This window comes from Vanessa atalanta, chromosome 2 (assembly GCF_905147765.1).
Source record: "Vanessa atalanta chromosome 2, ilVanAtal1.2, whole genome shotgun sequence".
NCBI classification, from domain to species: Eukaryota; Metazoa; Arthropoda; class Insecta; order Lepidoptera; family Nymphalidae; genus Vanessa; species Vanessa atalanta.
Window position 1 is genome coordinate 8,274,945 of NC_061872.1, and position 23,547 is coordinate 8,298,491.

Consider the following 23,547-nt stretch of genomic DNA (forward strand, 5'->3'; position numbering starts at 1 on the left):
CATTTGTTATTAAAAAATATATATTATATAAATATAATTTATATCCTAGCGCTCCGAAATAATGTAGCTTCTACCAGTGAAAAAAAAATTGGATTAGTTTGTTATTAGGAACTAATGACGTATGTATGTACGGGGTAATCCCCTTACATACAAACAAACAAATTGACGTGTGGTTTGATGTGTACTAACCACTGTGACATCTCGGTTCGTCATACATTTTATCCCACGTCGACATTAAGAACTTATAATTTATAAATTTTAATAAAACCATATTGTTGTAACTAAAATCGGGAAACGGGATAGTAAGCTAGTTTTTCAATCATGACAATCGCCTCATTCAAGTAAAGCAAGCAAGTTCTTTAAATGTATTGAAATTGAGTTTGTTTTCTCAGGGAGGTGGCGCATGCTTGGGAGTGCCGCATTGGCCCGCCCGACCAGCCGGCGCCCGCCCACCGAGTACAGAGCCTCTTCAACGATATCGAACTGTATCCAACTAAAACCCAGGGTGAGTTACTAATTTAACTTGCATTCTAAATTTAAAAAATTAAAAAAAAAAAAATGTTTTTTTTTCATATTATATGCGTAACGCGCTCAAATCGATTAAAATTTTGTACCGTTTTTTTGACACTTGGAAAGTATCCGCTGGGATCACGTTAAAGTACAATCTGTTTTAGATAATTGTTTACAATGTTATTTCAAGAGAAATTGCAATGCTTTCTGATTTTTATTAAAAACTGTTCTTTATAAAATAATGACGTTTGATGCATTGTTCATTTAAAATATAGCTGAACGGTAATTATGGTAATGACGTCAGATCAATGACTGAATACTGAAGGTATGATAACATGAAAGTCTAATTTGATTTTCTAAACTTAATAACTGATTGTAGAAAAATATTACTACTAAGTTACTTGCCCGTTCTTCTCGGTAGAATCTACATTCCGAAACGGCTTTATTTAATTTAAATCCTTTTAAGTGATTTCATCATTTTCATTCAATGTAAATCTAAAAATAAGAATTATTTACATTTAGTTTTTTTTTAAGTAAATTCGATTGCCACTTATTTTTATAATGCTTGATTCGGCCTATAAATGATATTTCATATTGACTACCTTCTCGACTCTCAAATCAGTTTGTATCTATTAATCCGTCGCTCTAATAACGGAAAATGGAAAGCGGTCGAATCATACATTTTTTAACTGACTTCAAAAAGATTCCGTTCGATATGTAAGTATGTATGCTTGCAATTAAAAAAAAATGACCCGGTTTTCATTATAAAATATGTTTTTTTTTTCAGTGAAAGTTTTATTATGTATAAGGATCTTTGAAAATAGACTATTAATCTTTTCATTAAGAAATAGGTCGTAACTTGGTCGTAAGTCGTTTACTTTTTTCTCATATATATTTTATTCAGTATGATTTTCTGCGATGGCTTTACAGAATCACAATTTAATATAATAAAGTAACAAATATAAATTCAGAAAATTGAAAAATCGGCTGAGGCACATTTTAGTATTGTGATTTGTCAACCTTTTATTTTTATACTATAAGTGGTTAGGTATTTTGATAGCCCAGTAAAATGTAGATATCATGACATCATCAGATATCGAATAAACTCGTTTGTTGAGAAATGACTCATAATAATATGTAGGTATATGTATATATGGTTCGAAAATGATGTTTTTTTTTTGGGTTCTTTACCGGAACTAAAATGACCAATAAAAAAATAAATGAGCTATTCTAAAAGAATAAACTCGATACTCCCCGCGGAATACGATCGTTATATGTCAGCAAGTTATATGCGACATTGACTATAAAATTAGAACATTTAAAGGATCAAAATCGTTCGTTCCAGCGTTTCAAGTGAGGTACGAAGTGAGTTCTAACAGAATACAACGTCTACGATCTATCATTGTTACGAGTTTACGACTTACAATATGATCACGCTATTTTTTTCATGCCTGTTCTTTTTAGATCTGGTATATTTTTCCGAATTGTTCGTGATTTTGATAATCATTAAGTATTGAACAATAATTTTTGACGTTTGACTCTATGCTGTTCATTTTTATGTATAATACTAGCTAACACATTTTTTTTGTAAATAATACGACTCGCGCTACATGTAGCCACTATTCCAGAATACTACACGAAAATTATGAAAAGTATAAAGAATGAACTCAATCAAGTGTGCGTTATTCTTTTAGTTTTTATATTAGATATATTTTTTATAATAAAATGGTACTAAAAGATTATATAAAAACCATCTTAAAAACTTATAACGGTTTTTAATTTAAAACAAAAGAATGTCAAATAATAATAGTGGCGTTCGTTCCTCTACGTGCCTTCCCTTTGCAGGTAAGCTTTTAAAAAACATAAATTTAACGAAAATTTGAATATCAACATGTATGATATTTAAGAGAAAATCTGTATTACGGAATTAAATGGTACACTCACTAATATATTAACATAGGTAGGTAGTTAACATTAGGTAGTTGTGATTGAAAAGTAATATCCTTAAAACGACATTCGTCAACCTTTACAAGTTTATCAGCATTGGTGTGTTAACTAACTATACATGAACTAACTTTAGACTATTACAACGTATGTAATGAACTCATTCATTTGACCGTATATGATAATATATGTATTATATTTTCAAAGCTAAAGATTGAATATATATTACTTTTCATATAGGATGTGAAATAAGCTGGATTAATATGTTGTACTAGATGTAGAGTTCAAAATATTTCCTGGTCTACCAAATTAGTTTTGATGATAAAATTTGAATGTCATACAAATCCTGGGTACTCTTCGATAGTACGATGGTAATCGATAGTGTACGGTTTATCGAGCCGTGACGTCAGCGATAACGTAGCATGTTATTATTAGAATGTACTCTCCTAAATGAACACTATACTGTAAGCTTCTTAGGATGCTAATTGCTATGCACGCATATCGTTCGAATAATTGAGTTCTAATAAGGAAGAGCACTTCTACTAGTGCATTTTATACTATGTGAATATATAAGTCAATAAACAAGTACCATATTAGTTCTGAGGACTGCTAGAACATTGTTTAGTATACGTTAATCATAACCAATTATTTCGGATTCAAAACCAATTTTCATGAATTTAAATGTGTGTTTATAATTCATATCGTGCTAGGTGACGACGAAGGTAAACGTGACGAAACCTGCACGTGTTAATTGAAAATCTGCCTCATATTTCTCCACCAATTCGTATTAGAGCAGAGTGGTGGAATAAGCCCTTTTTCTTAAAAAGAGATAAGGGCTCTTTCTATGTATGGTACATTTACTTTAGTATGAGTTGTTTCTTTCTCTCTTTAATTTTATCCTAATCAATATGTACCATTTGATTAACGCGCCTCCAATTATACGTTGATGGTGCTATATCAGAAATCTTCTCGTAACTACCAATACAATTATAAAAAGTTTCAATTAAATCGTATGGAAGATATTTGAACACAGAGTACGAACCATTACTCATCTTCATCATCTCTAAGCAAATAACAAATGTGTCAAGTTAGAGTAACGAATCACCTAAAATGATTTCTAAATTTCGATGTTATATTGACACTGTTATGTATATGAAATTATTTTTTTACGTAGCTCCTTTTTATTTGTATATAAATTATTTTTTTAATACTTACTGTAAATGTTCGTATGTATATAAATTATAATTTATATAACTGGTGCTATATAATAAACATACAGATAGATTATAATAGGTTTTTCATATATTTTTATCTATTTCAATTGCTTTAATTTATGCTACAGTTTTATCGAATAGAAATTCGAATGAACTTGGTGCATTTTAACCGCACAAACGACCTTTATAGAACCATTACTGTCCTTTTATAGATTGCGTAACTTGTACACCTTCATATGATATTAAATATTATGTACTTAGTTGATAGAATTGTTTCTATCATGTGTGTCGCTTGATTGCTTTTTACTTTTATTTGTACGTCCGCTTGATAATCTTAAACGTCTCTATAGGTCTTAGCATATATATAAGACGTATTTAAAGTGTGAATTTCTATGATTATTTAGTTACTTTTTATTCATTTCAAAAGAAGAGAAGAGAAGGAAATGGTTTACTTGGTAGATTAACCATCCCTTATATCGTGCAACAATAACCTGAGGAGCGATCATATGTCCCTTGTACACTTACCCTTCAACTCAACTAAGTATTGCCGTTTGCAAGTAGGATACGTAATAAGTGGGCGGTACTTATCCAGGCGGGCTTGAACAAAGCCCTACCAAGAAGCCCTTGCTAATTAGGCGCCCTCTGTAATCCGACATGAGCGAAAAGATCAGTATATACTTAAACACGCTGTATTATCACGTAAGTATTGCAAGTTCGAATTGACTCGAGTTCTTATCGAAATTTTTAAGCATTCCTTGCCTGCTGCACTAATGAGTTGCCTTATTGGTATAAGTTTTTAATTACAACTATACTGAAGGTTTATCGTCTCTGCACTTTATATTCCAACAAATTTTATAATCCGACATTGCTCTATAAAACGTTCGATGAATAACCGAGGTTCTATTGAATAGAAAAAAATACTTCAATCGTTTCGTTCGAACAGTTCTATATACCCCAAGGGAATAAGATAGACAAGTGCAAACCACGACAAAATACATCTTGACCTGCTTGTCGTGAAAGGAAATCGAACTGATGACGTGTACAATGTATATTATCCCAGAAACCATTAACGACTGTGCCAATTAGTCGTCCGCTATTATGTTTTTTGATTGACGTTTCGTTCGTTTCGTTTGTCGGGTCTTTATGACTAACCTATATTAACTTCAAAAGATCCTTGTTATCTTATTATATATCAAAACATCACGGACCAAATAAGTTTAGTAACGATTTCTATTTCGAATGAGTCAGTGAGTAATCGCATCAGTCATGTTTTTAACTGTAGTTGCCACCAACGCTATTTTAAACAATGAAATGTTATTTGACTTATATTTAATCGTTAGTTGTACCTCGCGGTCTGAATCGCGTTAAATTGTTGTTATACATATATGGAAAATTTAATTCTATAGCCTAAAAATAATCACGGAAACATTTTGGATATATCTTAGAAAAAAATGGACAAATCTTGAATATAGTTTTTAGTGATTACTAACGTCCTAATTGCGTACCTCTTACGCAATTATTTATATATATATATATATATTGGTTTAAAGGGCGGCCGTTGTTTTTTAATAACACACAGACAATTATATATATTTTTGTATAAAAATATACATACATACACATTTCATATACATAATATGATACATAATTACATATTATATTTTTTATAAATAAAGGTTAAAATTAAAGTTAAAAAAGGATTAATGGTAACTTTTACTTGTCAATTTATCAATCAACGTGATCCGATGTGACTACTAAATTATTTATCTCTTTCTAAAATCCTTGATTTGACATTTAAAAGTAGAAGTCACGGCATTATTTAACTACTTACCACATAAATAACGTTGTATAAGTAAAGCCGTCAATCTTCGCAGTTCTTATCATAAGACGGACAATTAACGGTCGTTAACACAACTTTTAAATGAAATAGTACACAATAAAATGTTCAGTATTCCTAATATTTTTTTTTAATGCAAAATATATGTACAAGTATATTTGCGTATTTTATAAATTAAAAAAAAAAAAATACTGTTCTTATTTTGAATCCACACGTTATGTTGTTGTAAAATATTTAAGTTTTAATATTGGGTAGTAGTAACCCACGATGAGTTGACATCTTTGTCATATTCATTAATTAATACTATACAGGTGAAAGAGAGTTTATTTCACGTGTTTAACTCAATCATCATGAAATTTAGTATATATAGTCAAGAGTACAGAAAAGGCTTACACCCGCTCAGTAAGTTATCAAATAAAGATCAGCCGTACTCATATTTCTTTTACCTAACTCTCAGATTATTTGATTAATTTTGATGATAGGCTTAGACATCTTGTGTCGCGATATATCTATACATAATTATCACCAAAAACCTAATCGACTGTACGCGATAGGGGAACGTCATCAATGAATCAGCCTAGATAAGTTTGATTCTGTTATATATTTAGTGTAGAATTGTAGATAGATTGAAATCACGCGTGGATACGATTTACAAGCAAATTGTTTCATATTAAAATGTATGATATTACCAGGTAATTGAAATTTGGATTGTCCAGATAAAGGTGATTCTGAACTTTATCAATATTATATAGTATTTATTAATTACTGATAAGGATAATGAATCTTGTATCTTATGTGATTTATTTATTAGATTTAAATAAGTTGTTAAATTGGTATTAATCTTTGGAGTACTAGCGTATTTGGTGATTTTTAATTTTGATATATAATAATTAGGTTTGTTTTGAGAAGGCTTTATATTTTCCGACTGATTGTTTTATACTTTGCATTTTTTTATTTGGTCTTTGGTCGTAATGTAATTGTTGTGCTGGTATTATTTGTTTTGCGATTGCAGTTACTTCTATTCTATTCAATACAATTTTGTTGATGACATCCTACTCTCTTGATTCTTTTCTCTGTATGAACTACTATATTAATACATAAACATTAAGCGATTTTTGCAACAACTGCAAGTAAGTCCTTGGCTCTATCAAAAGTTTTCAGTGAAAAAAAAAACATATAAAATAATATATTAAAATAATGACTGCTTTTTAAGAAAGCAATTTATAACCCATTTAATTGGATGTTATATGTATATATATATATATATACATATAACATCCAATTAAATGGGTTATAAATTGCTTTCTTAAAATTTATATATATATAAATTAATATATTTTTTATTTATATTTTAGACGATTAATAAGAACGTTTGAATGCATCCGTAAGATGTGTTTGCATTTGTATCTATTTAATGAATAAGGTTGTATGTAGTAAGAGTTACTTACTAGCCTCGACATAAGTATCAATATTTATCTTTAGCAATTCACAACCTACACTTTTCTAGTCATAGACAATTCTAGGTTAAAATGATTACGATGATAATGATTAATGTTTTGTCATGTAGTTGTTGACAGTAAACTGTAGACATATGAGCAATAACCACTTACTTTTTTTTTATTTAATAATGACTAAGAAGTAAATTAAAGAAAAAATAATCAATTATTATTCGCGTAGAATTTGTAAGCTTCGGTGTCTGTCGTTGTTTATAGCCATAATATATGTTAAAAATTAAAAATAGTTAATAAAAATACGTAATATGACTCTTACCCTCTCTAGTAGAGGCGAGCAGAAATGCCTATTAGTTGAACTTGAAGTCGGCTGATGTTATCATAAACGACTCAAATTGACCGACCAATATGCATGTCATATGAAACAATTTACAGCCGTATGGGGTTACGCCCCATTGTTAATTTGTGACTCATAAATCACGGCGATCACTCAGTTTACGTTCCCATTAATACTGGTTACGATGCTTTTGTTATGATATAAACGTTTGTTCAGATGCGACTATCATTTATTGACCCCAACGAAGGGGCAACGGAACATTAGGCAGCGTTATACACATGTTTTTTTGTTCCAGTTGATTAGAAGTTATGTTTATTATTGTTGCCTTGTTTGTCTATTGGCTAACTTCAGAGCAATTAAATTAATTGGACTTTTCTATCAATAATCCCGAGCTAGGAAGCTGGTAGTGTTTACAATCCCGTGCCTCGGCAAGCCCCTAAAACATTTGGTCCAGCGCTTGAATTATTTCTGATCGAGGGGGATTGCCGTCCCATTAAACCATGAGTTTGAGGGAATAGAAAGTTCGTGTGTTTGCGGAAATACTTGAGCATAATAATATTTCTTGCGCAGTTACTAGCTAACTATTCCTAGAAATGGCAACTGTGACCGAAAACGGTAATTTAATTTATATCTACAAAATTTATTCTTATATCATCGAATAACTATTAAAAAATTTAAATCGCATATTAAAAAACAATAAATATAAATAAAGCTGATTGTTTGATGAAAGATTAAATAGATGGTAAACAGGGTGTAGTTAATCGCTGATAATAATCGTTGTATTTAATGCGGTATTATGTATAATATATCATTTTATATATTAATAGCGTAAGCCGATTTTTGTCCTAGTGATTATGGGACGATAGTTGCACATAGAAGATCGTTTATGGTCTTATTTTGAAGAGCTCCAGTCGCAACTTTAATTTTTAATTAAAAAGGATTTATGATTGCAATTTACTAAATTGCCATGATTTAACAAATAATTAATTTTAGCGACGCTACGGCTGTATAAAAAAAAACAAATGTAAAACATGCGAACAGAAGTCATCAATTTACAATAAAATTAAATGAAAAGAACCTGTCATAGGTCTCCAATTTGTAAAAATATGTTGAAAAAACGCCAAGTTTCGCGTGCGATCCAAAGTGTAATATAATTGATAGAAAAGAGTAACTACATACTGCGATTCTCTTCGAACCGTCGGTAGCGGTAAATTTTATCCTGTAACATGATTCAAAAGTGATAATAATGGCCTAAATGAATAAATAATGTTTTGAATGTGTTTGACGCACCTTAGTCATTTAGGAAGTACAAAGACTTACAAATTGTTGCGACATATTTTTTTTCTTCCTTATTTATGAACGCATTTCAACATAATTGTTTACCATCTTATACGGATATCGTGCTTCTTATCTGTTAAATACGAAACGATTCACAACAGTATTGTGCGTGTTTAACAGATCTTAGTAGTTTTTGTATACGTTTTAGTTAACTTCGTTGTGGAAATATCTCGAAAGACCTACAAGTCGACGCGGTATAGTCTCTTTTTAAAGTATTGTTTTCATTTTCAATTTATGTTTTTGTTACGCGTTATACTTTATCGTGAGAACAGTTGATTTGTTTTAAAGTTAAACTAATTAGTAGGTGCTATACTCCTTTGTGTTTACCATTTAAGTCAGATTTTGTATGGTACACTGGTTGGTATTGAATTGGTATGTTTCGTTTTTACAATTTTTGGATCATTATTTTTAGGTATTAACCTGAGATTTCTGGGATGACCTATAACCTATTCTGTTACACTTGTGACATTTCGTACGTTTATGTCGTCCATACTTTACAAGTCGGAAGTGTTAAGTATTTTATTTACGTCTTAATGTATAGTGCGTGAGCCAGGTGGCTATGATCTCATCTATTGCTCACGTTGGCAATTATTGTTTTATTATAAGTGGATGGCCCTTATAAGTATAAAGGCTCGTTTATCGTGTTTTTTATGTGCCGACAAGCGCCAAATTGTTTTTTAAGATATCGATTTTTAACACGTTTATTTCCTTGGTCAATATTACGAATACAATTATATAGTTGTTTTATTATTATTGTAAAACGACGCCACATATATAAATCAAATATGTATATAATTTCAATTTAAATCAGCTTCTGATATACCTAATTCTATGAGTCAAAATAATTTACGATTTAATTCTCAGATAATTCGTTCAGAAACTATTATAAGCGGCCCCTCAATTTAAATAAACGATACACAATAATAAGGTTTGTTGAATTTTCTTTAAAAATGAGTTAAATCCGACCATACGCGGTACTAACTTACTTAAGCCCTCATAACGCTGATTGAGTTATTAGGACACGTCGAATATAAGTATGTAAAAAGAAAAAATAGTTTTTATTATTGTCAATTATTTTGTTTATTACGTAAGTTTTCGCCGACTTTTTTTTTTGTTGTTTTGATGTGATTTTGTTACGTGATTATTTTGTCTCCGCTATAAGGCGATCCGACGACCACAGACTCCACGTTTCGGGAAAACTACTGTACCTACAGGTTTCCCAAAAAGTGTCCAGCATTCCTCGATAAATAGCGTAAATAAAACCTGAATAGCTCATAATAATAATACTTATTTTAAACACATACGATTAATTTGTTAATCAAAAACAGAAGTACGATACTTCAGAATAAATATTGTACATTGGCTAACATCGTATATACGAACATGATCGATAGCATTAAGTGGCTATAACAAAAATTTTTATAACGATATTTTCGAGATACGATTCGAAAAATCGAAAATTAAAAATCTTACTTTGAATAACTAAATAAGATGACTATCAAAATCTAAGTCGTCAAATGACATTTATTTTCTGCCCCGCTCGCCCTGCTCGTAATCACTCTGCCCTTAGAAACGTCATGCACACTTGTTAGGTTATAATAAGTTAAAACTGCAAATGTTTTTTTAGAACCAAACTACATATGACAATTGATTTTGTAAATTACAATACTTGTGTTACCGATGTTTGACGATTCACAATATTTATTCTAAAGTACGATAGACAACATACTAAAATATTACACGAATGTTTTAGCTCGTATATCATACTATACGCAATAAAAAATGAGTCCGAAAGAATAAATAAAAAGCATTTTTTTTTAAATCTTCTAAACTATTATGTTGATATTTTAGTAGCCTTGAATCGTGCATTTTAAATATCGACACGCGGATGTACGTTTATAACAAATGCGGATTAAAAATATACATTACATAATAACTCTGTCATTACTACGCGCCGTGTTATTGTTGTATTATATTTACTATCATAGTGTAATTCATCGAGCGAGAGCTGGTTCACACAAAGTCGGACCGATAGTTTCCTCGCTAGTCCACCGTCCATTCTTGCTAAAATTATTCTCCGGCCGCGTATTTCTCACAGGTTATGCAGGTAAAACAAAACAATATTTGTAACATTTTTACCGCCCTATTACAGTGTTATGCTAGCTGTTATTGATTGTAGTGCATCACTAGAGAAACCAACTGAAATACTTCAGGAACGCATTCTCATAGCGGCCGAACTTTAGCGTGGAACCAATCCAGCCTACTGCTTACATTTTTATCGATGACAGGATCGTCACAAAGCAGTTGTTGAGTATGCTAATAATATCCGACCCGACGGTTAAATCGTGGAGGAACGTCCGGTAAATGTGTCGTGACTGACTTTGATCGTAATGGCATACGAATGTAATTAGTGCTAAAAATGAAATACATGTTCTATACCAACATCCGATACATTTGTCGGGACGATAAATATGTCTGTCCAGGTTTATGTAAACCAGCTACAGCAAATTGAATACTAAACTACTATTGTTATCCTCGTACCGTAAATAGTATTTTTTTCCATTGTCATTGTTATTGAGACACTAATAGAGTACAAATTTGTAAAATACATTAATCACGTGGATGTTAGTTGGTTATTATCAAGTTAGGTTTGTGTAGAAAGGGCGATAAACGACACAGCTTTTTTTAAATATTAGATATATACATATACTCTCCGGTACATAAATATAATATCAATATTTGAATACGAAGTTATCGAGTACAGCTACCAGTATTCTTACAAATTTCCGTCCGTCCCATTAAATAAAGACATAATTGATTCTTGTAATAAAAAAACTTGTACTGCTTTATTGCAAGTAACAAGTACGTAAGTGGTTAAGATATCGGCTTTCATAGTCTACCTATGTTTAGACGGTGGTAAACAAAATGTGTCTGAGCATATTGAAGAACATCTTAATAATTGTTGTTTCTAGTCAATGCGAATGAACATTGCTCTATATAGTCAGTTTAAGCCAGTTATTCTCGTTAAGTTGGTAATGAAATGTTTAGGTATAATTGTATACAAAGAGATCTTACCTACCGTTATTAAATCCGCTTACAACCGTCACCATTATATTTAATCATCGTCTAATGACAGCATAAAGCAGTCGCTTGGAACTGTAATTGAAGGGTTTTCCTTTATTACTCAGCCCCCTAATGAGTTCATGACACAATTTGTTCCACGAAGTATATTAGGGACAAAAAACTCGTGTTTACTACAGTTAACATTACACACTTATAAAAATAGTATTTGTATTTTTGGTTGTTGATAGGGCTTTGTGCAAGACCGCCGGTAACCACCAGCTCATCAGATAATCTACCGGCAAACAAGCATATTTTGTATTATTTTGTTCCGGTTGTTTGAATAAGCCAGTGTAAACACAGGTACAAGGGACGTAACATCTTAATTCCCAAGGTTGGTGGCACATCGGCGATGTAAGGAATCGTTAATATTTCTTACAGTGCCAATGTCTGGCGGTGACCACTTACCATTGCCAGATGGCTAATTTGCCCGTCCGCGAATCCTACTTATGATTACTTTTAAAAGAAGGTAATTAAAAAGTAAACAAATATGTTTTTCACCATATGTCTTACCATTTGTTTACTTGTTGTTCTGATTATTTTCGATGTAAACTTAGATTTTATTCAAATATTATCAATTTGATATTGCATATAATCGATCAAGATATACTTTATTCAAGTAGCCCTTACGGGGGACTTAACATGATATTATTGGCTATTTTACACGATTACATTAAAACGTAAAGCTAGCTATAATGTATGAAAGATTTGTTTGTTTTTAACCGACCTGTGATTGTAAGTTATAAGAACGGTTGGAGAATAAAGCTGATGATATAAATGAAATATAATTGTTTTTTTTTTTTATATATGTATTGTTTTTGGTTAAAGGTACAAAATTAAAATTAAATACATATATCGTATCCAGATCAACATCGATTTCCTTTTAATAATTTAGTTTTATAAAATAAATTCGTTCAAAATTATCTTCCCAAATATCGATGCTTATGTATTATGTACTCAATTCTTTGTATAAACGTATTTGAGTTGATGCTGTATAGGTTAGTCACCGTGACCGTGACTAGTAAATACCATCATATAAATAATAATAAATACTAGGCCTACATTCGTTTAATTTAATGGGAACCAGTGGTTAAAAATACATTCAAGATTTATACGGAACATTATTAAGTTAGCAGGAAATAAATTGTAAAACTGTAAGACAATCATTTAACTGTAGGTAACTTTAAACATAATGTACTTTGTATTATACATAATTTTTGTGTATATGTACGTATATATAAAGCAAGGACGAAAATAATAATAAAATATAATTAAGTATCTACAAACTACACCTACTATTACTTAACATATTTTTATAATTATATAAAAAAAACAGGTACTATTTTAAATATGTACAAGTGATGGTTTAAGATATGTGTCTTATCTACGAATTCTCATTCGTAGATTAGACACAGATCTTAAACCATCACTTTATTAACTTCACTTAACTTTATTTTTCAATATTTTTTATCGGCACATTATAGACTATTTAAGTCGTGGCATATTCAAATTTTATGGAGTGACACGAAAGGCAATCCCTTAAGATTAGCCATCTGCACAGATGGTATTATATTAATTAGGTAAAAGTAATAAGTTCGTCTCGGGATTCAAGTAAACTCTTTAAAAGCGGTAACCGAATTTCGTTACGAAATTTTGCACACAACTTCATTTTGATTTAGATATAAGAATACTATATCGCGATCGAGAAACTTCTTACACGGCCGAGTATATCTATCTAAAATTATACACTGTTCGTGTAGCGTTAATTTTTTTGAGTTGAAACTTTGAGAGTTTTGTTTTGAACGTTTATTTAGTATTTTTGTGACATATAATTTTTTGTTTCAGTTTTTGAAATGCTGGTTTGCGCGCGTCAATGTGCACGACGAAAATCTCTAATACTCACGTTTGGAGAATTTTGCGTTTTTGCAGCCGAGCTACGACGCTGTTCAAGACAAACTAGGCAGTAAGTTATTTTTTTTTTTGTTTTAATATGATATTGGTTTTTTAATATTATATCAATAACATATCCATTCGTTTATGTATTTTACGGTATATATTTACTTGGTGATAAGGTTTCATGTAAGCCCGCTTGAATTGATTTATAATACATATTGTACCTCCAAACATTAATAATAATTTATATTTATTGGATGTTTCTTCGAAGAGTAAGCCTACCGATAGCCTACGATATTTATGGGTAATGTTTCAAATTATGCTTGTGATATACGTTTACGTCTGCGTATGATTTGAGCTTCAAACGCTACTAGAGACCTGTTTGAGTTCCCATGCAAAGTAAAAACTAAACCCAGGAACTATAATTTTATTAATGAAACGTTCTCAAACATATTTGTATACGTATGTACATAAAAAAAATCTTTGGCGAATTCAATGTAAAACATGCAGATTTATCAAAATTTGCACATCCCAAAACGCGACCCAATACAGCAACTGCCATAGGGAAAATTGATAAATTTTCTGACTCTGAAAAAATTTCTAACTTCATAGTCATTGTTTTTTAAGTAATAATATAAAATTCAATATCGTAACTAAAAGGATTAATTAATTAATTTCATATCGAAACCATTTGAAACCGCAAACATAATTCTTAAAGTAAACGTCACACAAAATATCTTTTTAATTTTATTTACATATATTTTATTATTTCTTTCGCTCTATATATAGTCAAGTCTTGCGAATATGTATTTTATTATAACGTAGTAACTACTATTTTGTATAAATTGTCTTACGCAAAATAAAAGCAAGACGTTCGTGTCGCAACGTTCTACGACCTTAGGACGAGTCGATTAGATCATTATATAAATATAACGTAATGTTCAGGTGACTACTACTCGTATTCGATTTTAATGACCGCTCTGTACGTAGGCATTAGATGCGTTTTAATGATGTGCGCAAAGAGTTTTGGCAGTAAAAGCAAAATTAGGTAAGCTGGATCGTACGTAGTGACCCGAACGTTACAGCATTCTATGCGAATATAAATAATAACTAAGTATAATGGCGTAATTAGTGCCCTCGATGTCCGCTTCAAGTGCAACATGAATCAGTTTAATTCTGTCGATGACGTTCACAATGGGCCGCCGTGTACAACGCTTGCCCGGTCTTGAACTGCCGAGTTACGGCTGGACTGCCGCACTGCCGCACTGTCGCTACCGCGAACGCGTGCATTGACCCTTGAATGTCGCATAAAATGTTGGTCATGTACTGAATCACGACCGAGGCGACTTGCATTTTCTAACTTCAGAATGTCCTAGAAACTAAAGCCGTCGTCCTCGATAGGCCTTGTTTCTATCACTCTACTACTATTTTCTTCAAATCTAATTGTATATTTTATTAACAGGACATCAAACAAGCCCGAGTCGCCCTTGTGGAGCTCGGACAAGGAACTTCGGGACAAGGAAGCCATATGCAAACATGTTAACGGTAATTGAAACTACTATGTTAAGCTCGTGACTAATTATTTTGTTTCAAAAGATTGTTGCAATACATTAAGAATTATCTATCAACGTTAGTAAATTAATGAATTTAGGTAACTAATAAGAAGAAGCGCGTAAGCGAATCGCAAAACTTCCGCCACGACGTTAACCAGTTCCTCATTGCGTGGCCTGCGTTGATTTTGTCTTGCGGAAGGTCGACGTGAGACAGCGTTGTCCCGCTAACGCTAAACAAATCGTAAAATGAAATGACTAACTTTCCGCACGGTACCAATCCAGAAATACTTCAGATCGACTTCCCTAGCGGTGCGGCTCCAACATAAGTTCAGTGCCGTTGTGCCCACGCGCCACCTGTCACGGATGGGGATGTTATTCATTCTTCGCACTAACAATACCACAAAAACTCAATAAAAGCAGTGATCCTATCAATCTTTCGATAGTATCTTATCTGAGGATGTGACTTCTCCGATTCAAATGGATTATTCCATAAAATAAAATATCTCTTTGTAAAAGATTATTTAAGTTTAATAGTTGGTGGATATAATTATTTAATACTTTTATCGCGTATATTAAATCAGTGGTTCGATAGTATTTGAATGTCATACGATTCATGTTTTTTTTTTTGTTCTAATAGTTTTAATCTACGGTAATCTATCATAATTCCAGTAGAAATGATTAATTAATCTTACACCTCGATGTCAGACAATCGATAACATAAGGTTGCCTTTAAATGGACAGCGGGAGTCATTTGTCGCTTACCTTAATCGATAGTGACTTGCGTTTTAGCTTGTTAGTCAGGCGAAACATTATTTCACTAAGAAATAATGAAATTGCGTTATTGCAAAAACGTGCAATTTGTTTAATAAATACTTATTTAAAAGGTCCTATCACTCCAATTGGTAATACTGCTATTCTTTGATTATGAATGAATCATAATCTTGAAGAGGACACTTCGCGACTGCAATTGCAAAACTATGTTAAGCTAGCTCAAGAACATTGAGCAGAAATTTCCGCCATGATCCTTTTTATTTTTAATGTTGTTAAAGAGTAACTACAGAGTAAAATATTTCTGATAAAATGACAAAGTAAAGTCTGATGAAGTTCGTATTGATAGATTGTTTGTTAGACAATAAAATAGATTAAAAATAATTAAAATCTTAATCCAATGCGAACATCAATTATATCGTGAGAATGGACTAGAATGTCCTAGAATTTACCAAATATCATCACATTTATCCAATAAATATATAGACTAATATAAATGTATACTACAGGAACAAGAGACATCACATCTTAGTTCCCAAGGTTGGTGGCGCATTGGCGATGTAAAGAATATGGCATTTGCAAGTCCGTCCAAAATAAACTAGCATAAAAATTACCGAACACCGACAGACAATTTTTCCTATCATCGACTTTCATAATCATGCGTCATATTTCTTGTCTATTAATAAGTTGTTTGAATATCAAAGTAAATACATTATTAAGTTTTATTGATTTTGTATTGGAACTCGATAATCGTGGAATTTAAACTAAGAACGATCCGTGAATTTGCGTCACGTCGATTCTCATCTTTGTTTATAATATTAGCTTCATTTAAGTCATCGCGGACCATAAAAATGTTATGTACCATTATCACATTGTTTTGTTTGACGTGATACAGTAACAAAGTAAATGTGTTTCGTATGTTTATGTACTTAACAGTCTTTACATGCTTAACAATAATTATGCTTCTATTGTTTTTAACTCATAAAACATTCAAAAAGCAGTAGATAGGGTATTTATGATTGTATTTAATACACGAGATCAATATCTTGATGATATGCTCCTGACCTGATATTTTAAAATTGTCCAATTGCGCAGGACATATTAAAGTACATAGGCATGCACTATCTATTTATCTCATTTAATCTAATGGGTCACCAATTTGATATATCTCGAAATAGATTAGACCCAGGATTGACGGCTTTAAGTCAAAGAAAAATAGGTAGGTGTAAGCTCGAAGAAGGAACGAAGAAATTTAAAAATAAAACAAAAGAAAAAAATATATCATAATGATCCCATTTGCTAAACCAAGTTTTAAGCAAGCATGATTGGTTCACTGAACTCTAAATTTCAACTGTTCGGGAGACCTGAAAAATAATTGTGTTAGACCGACATACAAAAATTAGAGATCCTATAAGGTTTTTTTACTCCATTTTTCTTTTTATCTTCCATTTTTCTCTGCAATACATAATTGAAGGAAGATAGAAGAGATATCATAGCTTAAGATTGTCACTTTATTAACTTGTGTGTATGTAGATTACATAGTATATTATTAAAAATTGACAGGTATGTTTTACTATTTTATAATTTCATTCAGTCATTTAAATATTTGACACGTGGTTTCAGAGCTATTCAACGTTGTGTTGTGTGCTGGTCAAGAAATATCCTAAACAAGTACAAAGTACAACGTCATTAATAGGATTTCGCTTGATATTTAATGACTAGTTAGTCTGACTATGCGATGGGTATGCTATGGTTTATGACTCAAATAAAAAAATATCATTAAGTTCAGTTCCGCATTCCCATAGATTCACCATAATTACACGGAAAGACGAAATTAATTGTGAATCATAAAGTTAAAGTAGTAAAGTAAGAGCATGTAAATTCTCCACCGCAGGGTTAAGGAATCCTCTCCTTTAATGGTTTAGAGAATGATCAATCACTGCTTAAAATTCACATGTTCTAAATACTTTGCTATCACGGCTCTACGAAGCATGTTAAGAAATAAATTTATTTTTAGATTATTAAGTGTCATTTGGTTTTCTTTAGGTAAATAGACAGTAAAGTTAATAGCCACAGCGGTGTGAAATTATTGAACATAAATCAATCTGTTAAATCGGCTACGTCGTCTTAATAATTCTGTAGTTGTAACTAAAGCCGATGACACATAGACATACATATGTGTATATGTTTATGTTATATTAACATAATTTATATCGTTTCCGTGTTGTTAATGTAATAATTTAAACATTTTTCTTATAAAACTCTTTTCCGGTCCTTATTTTTAATACGAAGTAGGAAGTAAATAAATAAGTTCTTATTTAAATAATCAAATATTATGGTAAGGCTGTTTCGTCGTGTCAAAATACCCTTAAGATTTTTGTTATTACGATACTTGATTAAAAATATTTTTTTGAATTGAGTAAAACTTATATCTTGTAATATTGTCGCACGTCGAGCTAAGGCTTCCACAGCTTTGAAAAGAATGGAACTTAGTCCACCACTTTGCTTCATTGTGGGTTGCTGTACGTTGTTGTGATACATTGGTTTTCCTACACCGCTAAGTACGCGATTAATTTATGAAACACTTGAAAATTAAGTAATTCTTTCAAGAGTTTGAATTTGCAATCTTCGGTTAACATTCACGAGTTCTATCATATGAAAACAATATTAACAAAGGGTATAGTTCCGCATATTACTGCATCTCAATCGTGAACAAAATCAAATAAACGGCGGGCGTGGCCTTCCTGGCTCTTCCGCTCAACTATAAACAGATTGCGGAAATACTATAATGTGCCCGAAGCAGATCGACTAATCCTAAATTTCTGACTATTTAGATAAGAATGAGAAGGTCAAAGATTATATCGTAAACTTCGATAATTATATTTATAAAGCAAAATCAATGACATGAACATTTTCGTATTTTATTTTATACAAAATATATATCAGTTCCCTGAATTAACAAAGTTGAATAATGAATTAAATAGATGGTATGTGAAGTTCGTATTAACCGATTTTTAATAGTTAATATACATATATTCTGGATATTTAAATTCATTAATTTCCGAGTATTTTTCGAATCTTTCTCTCAACTAACTCAGCTGCTCGTCTCGACTTCGTATGGGAATTAGGGATTGTATTTCCTTCCCGATCGTTATCCGATGAGGACATCAGTGAAATGAACACAAATAGAAGAAATTTAGAATTAAATAAAAATATACAGGACTGTTACTTATATTTATATAATTATCACATAAGTGAATATTGTTTTGGAATACATGATAAAATTCTTAAGAAATTTAATAATTTATAAAGCTTGATGCTCATTATATTCCGCTGTGAAAATGATTCAGATATCCTCACGTTTTTTCTGTGGGTGACAATAAAACTGATTGTCATCTTAAACCGTTGCATGAATACTAATAATATTTTAATTCGGAGTCAGTAACCATTTTCATACCCGTGTTGATTTCTTGACGGGATAAAGATTGCTATCTCAATACGTCCAATATTCACTGTCATGTAAATATATGATCGATTGTATTACGAAGGAGTTAATGATGATCTCGTGCGTGAACACGTTCGAATCGAATAGTATTAATTAATCGTTAACGTATCGGATCAATAATATCATAATCGCCCTATGGGATGGATCATCGTCGCGATAATTGTGTCATGTCTTTGTAGTGCTATAGAAATAACGGAATATTTTAAAATGCGGAATTGGCTAGTAGTCGGACGTAGAGTTGGCCGCCGCGACGCCAGTCGGCCGCCGACCGTCCGCCGGGACAGCGCGCAACGGCGCGAGTGTCAAGCAATAACCGCAGCCATGCCGCCTACCACCATGATAGTGCCCTGTGTGTTTTCAATTATCGTAACATTTATTATTTATAAACTTAAATATTCAACTGGAAAACCAACATATTCGACAATCACAAGTTTTAAGAGTACTAAAGTAATCCTATGATGATTTGTAATGTTCCCATTGAGTGACGTGAATACGTTTTACTACAAAGTCGCGTAGACTTAAAAACATTATCCCAACATATGTGCGGGCGGAGGCAGGGGTGCCCAGTGCGTTTGTTGACCACGCGTTGTGTTTACGTTTTCATTTCTGGCACTCGATGTTGATCCCGAATTGGATTGTTTGCTGGCCACGTTTTTTGTGCTCCTAAATGTCAACATTGACATCTGGTTCATAAGAATGGTTGGGTGACATTTGTTTTGATAAAAAAAGTTATATGTAGTTCTATAAATTTGTCAAATGCAGTGCCAAATTATATGGTTAATTATAGTCACTGGAATATAGATTAAATTTCTGTAAAGCTAGGATTTCCTAAATATTAGTTTTCTATATAATTGATAACTGATTCGATGATCAGGAAGTTATTGGTTTATGTAGTTCAAGAATTCGCCAACGTGTTTGCAGCCCACGCTTTGCTATCAATCATTACCCATGGGCTCCAAGTTGAACGGACCGTTCACCTGTGCGGAACACTTTCTAAATTAAGGTGTATCATCACATTAGTCAGTAATATTTATAGCCACCCTATATTCGTAATCGGGTCTTCCTGAAAAATATCACGGCTGCTGTGTTATACTATTTGATCACTATAAAATAAATAGGTACTTCATATTTGACAAAATTTGATATTCGCGTTTAACTGGGAGCGTTCCCAAAATTATTAAAGTTTCTAAAATAAAGATGAGAATTTATGAAATCACTTTGCGGTCACACAGTTGCGTAGTTTTTTTTTTTAACTTTCGTAATAATTAATCTCGCACAATCGCGTGTTCCACTACAGTACAATTGTTGACAATTAACCGTAGTTCTTTTGCGTGCTTCAATCATGTCTAAGAAAGAGGGTCAACTACTCGTATAATTACACGTATGTATAATTATTTAAGGGATTATTCGAATTTAAACAAATGTCACATATGCGAGGCTATGAACGCTTTTGTCTTCTTTTATCTTAATACTATAAATGGTATTATTCATATTCACAGTATTGACGTAGACACTACGTTAGACACGATACTCGTTAGATTTAAGAGCGTGGGTTTGTGCTTGAAACATGTGATAGAATACATTCTGTATATAGAATCAGTTGCTCGTTACTCCTACACGATGTGTTTTACGGAGTCGTGATATTAATTTATGATAACATTTTCACAATTCAATTATAGTATGTAAATAAGTCTTCAAACCTCTTTACCATATGATGTTCTATTATATAATATACCGTTTATTTACGATGTTTCATAAAATTATAAGTAATATAGTATATTTTATATAATGTATACATTTACAAATCTACTTGCATACAAAACAAATACTTTGTTTAGAAAAACAATGATGATGTCAGTCGTATGACCTCACGCACCCGACGAAAGAATCTGGACTGTAAAAGGACGTATTTATAAAAAGCTGATAATTTTATGTCACCAGTTGTGAACGATATGATATTAAATATATATCTCAAAGATTTACAGCGTTCTCTCCAAAATACCTTTTCCTTTAAAATATATTTATATTTTTTAGAGTTCTCGGTACGGAAACTATAACTGAGCTATCACTTAGCGTGCGTCGTCTCTCAGTCTGTCACAGAGCTGTATATTTAGAGCCGTAATAGCTAGACAGTTGAAAAACACCAAAATACGTGTAACTAAGGCCGCTGTCATGACAAAAAAAAAACAATAAAAAATCTAAACTCAAGGTACCGGACCCTTAGTGTGCGAGTCCAGTCGCACTTGTTCAGTGTTTGATATTTTAATTAAAGTGTACGTTATATTGATATACCAAAATTAATAAATTTGTTAGCTTGTAAATATGCTAACTTAATTTTTGTTTGTTTTTTTTTTCCGGTTTTACATAAAACCTATTTGCAGTTTTCGAATCTGATCTAATCGGATTAGTGTTATTGATATGGATCCTACTAAATCTACTCATATTATTTTAGTTCGTAGTGCGCTTTCAAAACAAATGCTGCTCATGCTATGGGGTATAGATATACGAATACTGCATTATTTTTAAATCTCTAAAATGTGTACAGAAATGTAATTGAACGTTTTATAATATCTATGTTTTATGGTGTAGTAAGTGTATAAATAAACACTTTCTTATTGATGACCAAACGTAGACAAATTATAACACATTTAATCGAAAAAAAAACTACTTATTGCCAAATATCAAAACTAAACGAAAAAAAATACATAATAACTATGAAAACGAATTAATAAAAAAAATTTGATTCGATTAGTGATTTTTTCGGAAGTGTTTTCAGGTTTCAACTTGATTGAATTTTTTTAATTTAACTACTTATGTTTTTTTTTAATATCCGTCACCTTTAACTGTCGCGAAGTATTTAATATCAATGAATAACTCAGTTTTAAGCATTCATAAATAATGCCTTTTACTATTCGAACCAGTACATATATTCAACGAAATAACTTTTTTCAACAATAATGTGAAAGAATACGCCTGCGTTGTACGATATTTTTATGTTTATTTAAAATTGGTACAGTATTAGATCCTTTTTTTTCATACAAATTCGGAAGGGATTTGCTATAATATAGATACGACATTAATTTATTTATTCGATTAGTTGGAAAACATTTTTTTAAATAAATTTGGTGAAATTGTTGCCGACAGAATTTTATATTTATCATAACAATTAAGTGTTCAATTTAAAAAATGAAAAGGTTTTAAATAATGTACCGTTGCGCAGGCAGCGAGGCGTCGCCACCTCCTCCTTGCGAGGTGTTCCTGGGAGGGTCCTGCAACCCGACCACATGGAGATCAGACATCGCTATTCCTATGCTTAAGAAGATGGGCATCACATATTTCAATCCTGTAAGTATTCTTTGACTTCTTATTATTAATAATATAATGTAAATAATCGTTGAATCTACCTCCCATATACCAAACACATATCTAATGGTTGGCCGTGCCACTGACGGTGTAAAAAGCATCAACGGCTTATATTTTTTCAATGCCAAAGTATATTAACCAAACCTACACCAGGTTAGGTTATCTCAGATCCTCTTATAAAAATATTTTATAAATATATATATGAAACGACAATAATAATTCATCTCTATTAAAGGTATTCACTTTTTAAGTATAAAGTGGTTTATTTAAAACCGGCATTACAAGTTGTAAGGATGATGTCCTCGTGATTAATTTCGATAACGACAGTCATTCTTGAGGGAAACTCGCCAACTGCGCAAGATATACAATAATGGACAAGTGTACGTGCAAAAAAGGCACTCTATCCCCCTTACTCTCATTATACTATGGGTAACCAATCCGACTAAAAAATTAAGGCGCAAAACTAGGCTTTAAGAGCTTGCCGAGGCACAAGAGTGTTAAACTTGTTTTAATTTTATGGAATTAAAGTTTTTTAATACATCCTAGTTTTATCGGCATTGAAAGTCACTAAACCCCTAAACTACATAAATTCAAGAAATAATTTCGATTCGCAGTGTAACGTTTGCATGAATTATAGACAAACCAGCAAGCACACTTTCGCATTTAGAATATAATAGGAATTCGTCAAGTGAGAACATTTTGTGAATTCAATTT

At 31.7% G+C, this 23,547-nt stretch overlaps 1 protein-coding gene across 7 annotated transcripts in view; it reads left to right on the forward strand.

The window, feature by feature from the left end:
- The window catches only part of LOC125075711, a 57,923-nt gene that overhangs the window by 26,539 nt on the left and 7,837 nt on the right, over nt 1-23,547 (forward strand). For all 7 annotated transcript variants that reach the window (XM_047687439.1, XM_047687422.1, XM_047687425.1 and 4 more), the window contains 4 exons: nt 393-505; nt 13,597-13,714; nt 15,107-15,189; nt 22,691-22,815. In XM_047687439.1, coding sequence (XP_047543395.1) covers nt 393-505; nt 13,597-13,714; nt 15,107-15,189; nt 22,691-22,815 — 439 coding nt within the window. The remainder of the gene's footprint in view (nt 1-392; nt 506-13,596; nt 13,715-15,106; nt 15,190-22,690; nt 22,816-23,547) is intronic.